Here is a 6,452-nt window from a genome sequence, read left to right as displayed (position 1 = left end):
TTACATCTTTGCTCATCTGTTAACACGCAAAGTTTATGTTGTTGCAGTTGCTATTGTATTGTATTGCATTTGCATGTTACAGTAAAGTCTTTTTAATTTCCACACATTCCAAACAAATTTAAGATTTATTAATCTTCACAATCGAAAGTGTTTCCGCTACAAGTCATGTCTCTTCAGTTTTGTACTGTTAGTGATTTTGTACTTTCTGATTTTGAATAATCTTCATTCTGCTTTTTCAAGAGTATCGGCCTAAAAGGTTTCCGACATACAAAGCCCTACAGTAAAAGATGTATTTTACATGTATCACTTTTATTATTAATTCCTTGTCAATGTGATCTTTAAATCATATTCATATGTTAAACCTTGTTGACTGTAATAGTAAAATAGTAATATCTTTGCACTATGGATTTCTCAAGAATGTCAATAGACGCTAAACTTGTTTATAGCATGAATATAGCACGATGTCCCATAACTGTGATCCTTATAGTTGCTGAGTTTTATTAGATTCTTTTATTTTGGCACATTCCTGATGTCGGGGATCTTCAATGCATTAGTATCATAAGACCCTTGCTTTCTTACATTACTGTATACTTTGAATTCCAGCTTTGCTGTTGTATTTTTCCAGGCATTTCTCTGTTTAATGTACAGATATTTACACACAATAAAAGCAAAAATAATTCTATTATAATGTGGTCACAGTTTTATGGAGCTTATGTGTTTGGTGCTGTGAGCTCAACAACGCAACTCAAGAAAACAAGCTAAACAATCAAATACAGACAAATGCTACAAATAGGTTTCAGAATCGAGCTGCAGAAACGCACCACAGATATAGAAAATGCAAGTAAATACAGAAACGTGCTACAGAAATGTTGCAAGTTGAGCACAAAGCCATTCAATGTCAATGCCTAATCTTAACCATCTTGCGAGAGTTGCGCAAATCACCATCTAGTCACGACCATTGCCATGCTCTGTGGCTCAAGGAGTTACTGAAGTCTATAAGCCGGTTAATGCTGTTGGAAAGTGAGCTAACAATGAATGAGGACTGGGGGCTACTAAGGGTAATACTAGTTGTACAGCAAATATCTGCTTTATTATAATATGTCATTTCAATACGACTGATGGGATGCCAGCTTCCCTCCATAAACCATGGCAAGAACTTGCGTGTCGTGCATGTTCTTTAGTTTTTTCTATAAACTCATTTTGTTTTGCAACATAATTCTGTTTTGTTCTGTGCAACTTGCAGGTTTTTACATTTTTAATTTGCTCTCGTCTTTGTTATTTGGTTGTCGTCTTTCTTTGCAGCACGTTTCATTATGCCTTGTATTTAAATGGATGAAAATCTTCTTTTTGTGTGTCTTTTGAAGTGTGTAGAGAGTGTACATATCAAGGTCAAACTGCACAGTGATATTGGACCCCTGCTGGTTTATAGTGGCTCAACATGAGTTGTCTGTGCAGGTGTAGCTCATGCTGGTGGCCCTCCATTGGTTTGTTTCTGAACTTGTGATTGGCCTCCACTTTTTAATCCTGCAAAAAGGGGTGGAGCCCAATGAGAGAGGAGAGTGAAAAGCTCTTTAACGAGAGACCTTCAGCAAGAAGGCAGAGAAGCTCGTCTACAGGTACAGTACCGCTTCTTATTTCTCTTGCAGAACCTCATTAGCTACATGCATGTCAAGTTGTTTGTAAAATAATTTGTATAACCTGTATCAAAGAAGATGCAGGCTATACACCATCTTTACTTTATAATCTTTTAGCATGCTTTGGATGTTTATCATTTTAGTGCATGTTTCAAAAGTCTAAATGTTTTAGATAGAAAAGGTTAATGGAGGCTGAAGACAGGATGTGTTGATGACTTCAAACTGATATGTATCTGAATGAGTGATGACTTGATTTATAAATTAGAACTCTTTGCAGTCAAACAAATCTCTCCGAGCAGCTTTTTATTGCACTTTGCATGAACATGTATATACATTTTCATCTTTCCTTAATGTTTTACTAACTATCTGAGGCGATGTTAACTCTGCTGTGTCCTCTGCAGAGGGCGAAACTGCTCTTACATCCTGAACGCACTCAAAAGGTCACAGTAGTCGGTGGTTTTGGTATAATCCTGACCATAAGTCCGTATGGAGGGAGGGGAGGCTTTACAAGACCCTGGATGTCTATGGAGAATTACTCTAATCTAAACTTTATCTTTTTCTTGCATTATCATGTCGATGCTTGTTGCTTCACCTCTGTCCTGGTTTCCTCTCATGAGGGTCTTGTGACTAGTTCGTAATGTCACTGTGATGTGAGCCAAGGATGGCTTGTTTCTTGGCACTGTATCCTGGCAGCACAACTGCCCTCCAGTGATCTATAAATAATGTTACCACTGACCCACACAGTCCACCGTCATTAACCCCCACAGACTGAGAGGAACATTGAGTCAGTGGGATAAATTCAGTAGATGAAAAGTCCTGTGACTTATTGGAGGAATGTTTTACTCCTCAGGTATCAGTGCAGTGCAGGTCGGCCATCTTTCCTTTGACCTGGATTAACGAGAGTACTGATGTACTCGCAGCTTCCTTCTATATTAAGACACAAGTCTCGTGGACACTTCCCACCCTCTGCGAAGGACAAGCTAGAATATGACCTTTCATTAAGAACAAGTAATTACATTTAACATTTCAAATCCATATTGATGGATCTTTAGAGGATATTAACAATACTGAATATGTACTTTTTGCCTGGTAACTACAGACTGATTTCTTCCTGAGCTGTCTCGAGTCCCACTTTTTCTTGCCCCACTTTTTCCTGTGAGCCTAAGACAGACGTCTGGTGGGAGACTGATAATGCTAAGAAGCTAAGAGCATCTGCCACGGCCCCACCTACTCTACTCTAAGCTTGTTACTGTATTACACGTAAAACCCTCGGGGGTCGTCAGAGCAGCAGGTGTAATTAACGATGTGCACTAAAGTTCAATCGGAGACTTTCGTAAAGGATTGGAACATTTCTTGTAGTTTTAGTTCTATGTGTGTTTTATCTAAAGTTCAACAGTCTCATTGACCTTTGTCTTTCTTCTTCTTCTTCTTCTTCTTCTTCTTCTTCTCCTTCTCCTCCTCCTCCTCCTCCTCCTCCAGCTAATTTGCTTCTTACAAAGAGTTACCAACTATCAGAAAGATGGCCGGCCCTTTCACACGTATGATCTCCGGACGCAACACGGCTGTGCTGTTGGCCAGCTTGGGCGCGGGAACGGTGGCGACTGGTTTCCTGTTGAGTGAAAACTCTCTCGCTGCTGATGCGAGGACGAAGCTCTATCCTCCAAGGTGAGACCGACACCACTGATGCACAGTGGTGGAAGAAGTACTGAGATCTTTAATTAAGTGGAAGTAGTAGAAAATACTCAGCTACAAGTAAAAGTCCTGCATTCAAAAATGAAATTAAAGTAAAGGTATGGAGAGTATAAAGTAGCATAAAATGGAAATACTCAAGTAAAGTACAAGTACCTACTTAAGTACAGTACTTCGACAGTGCAACATATAATGATATAAAGAATAAAATAGAGATATGGAGGGTGCAACAAGAGGTCCATTCTCAGTGTGTGCTGTGAGTGCAGGGAGAGGATGACCTTGACTGGTCAGTGAACTGTCGGAGCTCTATAATTATCTGCCTGTTGTTCAGGAAGATCATTCAGAAATTGACTGCGTGTTTCATCATATCAGGTGTCACAACAATGACTCGTTGCTTTGTGCTTCCACAACAGAAGCAACTAAAGACAATTGGTGCAATGTAACTAAAGCACGTTTACTCAAGTAATGTACTAAATGTACAATGTAAATGTACTTTTTTATGTTTGTGATAAACTGAAGGATGTTCCTTTATGTGTTGAGGAAATTCTCCTACTTCTTAAGATAGGTAAACTATTTAAAACCCCTCTGGGATGAGCTGGAAAACGCATCTTCACTGAGCTGTTTTTCTAAGCTCATGAAAGGTTTCTCATTTCAGAGACACGTGGTTCTCACAGGACAGAGACAAAGCTACAGACATATGATGATTTTATAGAATATGATGCATTGCTGTAGATTAAACTATCAGACAGTATATAAAGGAGTTAAAATGAGCAGAAACTTAAACATATAAAGCAGCAACATGCGTACTTTCAGCACAATTTGCTGATAATACCTACACACTCTTACTTAACTATGTGTTGGATTGCATGACTTACTAGTGGTTTAAAGGTAACATCAGTAGAGACACTATAAAAACTGTATGGCATCAATACAACACATTTAAGCGTGGATAGCGTTAGTGAACATCAGTGAGTATGAAAGAGCACAAGAGGTCACAGCGAGCACCTGCAGTATCACTGACTCTCTTCGGGTTTCATCTGCGCGACCTTTGACTCACTCCCTCTCTCTCCCCGACTCTGATACACAACTCGTTCCTGTCTCTCACCTTCTCATCTTCACCACCACTGCATATCTCTTTATATATAAGCCGAGTAATGACCAATGGCACACACGCACACACTGACACACCCATTTATACACACCATCAAGGATCACTTCACACCTCTCTTTACTTGATCTACTTGCACATTACTACATAATATCCTCAGGGAACATAAAACCGCTTTTAATGTTGTTTATTGCTTATATATAACTTACAATGTAGTTACACTACCTTTATTCATAATTACACTACTTGTATTTATTAAAAGTATTATTTATGTGGCATATTTCATGTTGAAACAGGATGTTTGATGTGATTACTATTAGGACGCTGTGTGATGCTGGAAAGATGAAGGACAAATACAGAAAACTGAAATACTTCAAAGCAGAGCTATACACTTCAAGCTACAATAATCATTTATACATTTTGAATTATATTTATTTATGTTGTGTTTACACAAAACATGTCTTTACAAACAACTCAAATCTTTCCACTTCCTCGTCTCCTGCAGCTCCGACTTCCCCGACCTGAGGAAACACAACAACTGCATGGCCAAGGCTCTGACTCCAGCCATTTATGGCAAACTGAGGGACAAGGTCACCCCCAACAACTGGACTCTGGACCAGAGCATCCAAACCGGAGTCGACAACCCGGGACACCCTTTCATCAAGACGGTGGGCTGTGTGGCTGGTGATGAGGAGACCTACGAGGTAAGTTATCTTCATAAGCCATTTTTTGACATCTAACCTCTCCTGCATGTTTTTACTTTTTCTTTAAGAATTTACTGTCTTTATCAATTTACATATATATATACGTGCAAATAAACTCAATTACAAAACATTTTTAAAGAATGCAGAGAACAAGTCTGTGTTTGTTTATGCATTTCTAAACACCAAAGCTACACCCTTGACTTTGTCTTTTGCCTCCAGGTGTTTGCTGAACTCTTTGACCCCATTATCAAAGACAGGCACAACGGCTACGACCCCAGATCCATGACCCACCACACTGACCTGGATGCCTCCAAGGTGTCTACACCCAAACAACCCACCATTGCATGATCCCTCCATCCCCCTGCTGGTCCTTCATGTATTAATCAATATGTCTCTCTTTCTTTCTCGCCTGTATCCTCGACCTCCAGATAACTAACGGCGTGTTTGACGATAAGTACGTCCTGTCGTCCCGTGTCCGGACTGGCCGCAGTATCCGCGGGCTGAGCCTCCCCCCGGCCTGTTCAAGGGCCGAGCGCCGTGAGGTGGAGCGGGTGGTTGTGACGGCTCTGGCCGGCCTGAAGGGAGACCTGTCCGGACGCTACTACGGTCTGGAAGACATGACGGAGAAGGAGCAGCAGCAGCTCATCGATGTGAGTTTTAATCTTTGCTTGTACAGAGAAACTACAACATCATTTGGGAATTAGGTTGGGAACCAGTGCTAGGTACATTTTAACGCATGATATATGTAAAGTTAGACTTTATATAGGAAGAGCCAATGACAATCTCCATTTTCATTGAACAATTTAATTTATTTCAAGCTGTAATATAATTTAGTCGACAACCGATTACATGGATCTTGAAAACAATGTTGATACTATTAATATATTATATTTATTATAAATAATAAATTGTTACTCAGACTGATTTGTAAAGATGACTGTTAAAAGAAAAAAGCTTGTACAGCATCAAATGACATCTAACCATCCTTTCCAGTACTTAAACATTTGTGGATGGCTGTAGAAATATGAGTAAATCATAGTTCATTCATCAGGCTAGCTGTTGCCCTGTGTCTCCAGTGTTTATGCTAAGCTACGCTAACCAGCTGCAGGCTCCAGCTTCTTGTTTACTTCACATCTATGAGAGTGATTTCAATCTGCTCTTCAAACTAACAAGTGCACTTCCTAAAATGTGGAACTATCCCTTTAAGTCTGATCATTAAATAACCCTGAAAATGTCACGGTGGTATCCTCAGGGTTATTTCAGCGTGGACTGGCCCACTTTAAACCTATAACTCTTTCATTGACCTTCCTGTTCTGA

The 6,452-nt window shown here is 39.8% G+C and overlaps 1 protein-coding gene across 2 annotated transcripts in view; it reads left to right on the top strand.

The window, feature by feature from the left end:
• The first annotated feature begins 1,496 nt into the window (after positions 1 to 1,496).
• Positions 1,497 to 6,452, top strand: part of ckmt2a (creatine kinase, mitochondrial 2a (sarcomeric)) — an 8,103-nt gene continuing 3,147 nt past the window's right edge. Inside the window, exons 1-5 of one of the 2 annotated variants that reach the window (XM_029444177.1) lie at positions 1,497 to 1,616; positions 3,114 to 3,299; positions 4,937 to 5,135; positions 5,355 to 5,450; positions 5,564 to 5,785. In XM_029444177.1, the coding sequence (XP_029300037.1) occupies positions 3,154 to 3,299; positions 4,937 to 5,135; positions 5,355 to 5,450; positions 5,564 to 5,785 (663 nt within the window). In that variant the 5' untranslated portion in view covers positions 1,497 to 1,616; positions 3,114 to 3,153. Of the gene's footprint in view, positions 1,617 to 1,716; positions 2,643 to 3,113; positions 3,300 to 4,936; positions 5,136 to 5,354; positions 5,451 to 5,563; positions 5,786 to 6,452 lie in introns of those variants that run through there. The other variant, XM_029444178.1, reaches the window with a different exon arrangement.

The sequence above is a fragment of the Cottoperca gobio genome, chromosome 12 (assembly GCF_900634415.1).
Source record: "Cottoperca gobio chromosome 12, fCotGob3.1, whole genome shotgun sequence".
Taxonomy (NCBI): Eukaryota; Metazoa; Chordata; class Actinopteri; order Perciformes; family Bovichtidae; genus Cottoperca; species Cottoperca gobio.
Note: the sequence above shows the minus strand (reverse complement) of the source record. Positions and strands in the feature narration are given on the sequence as shown.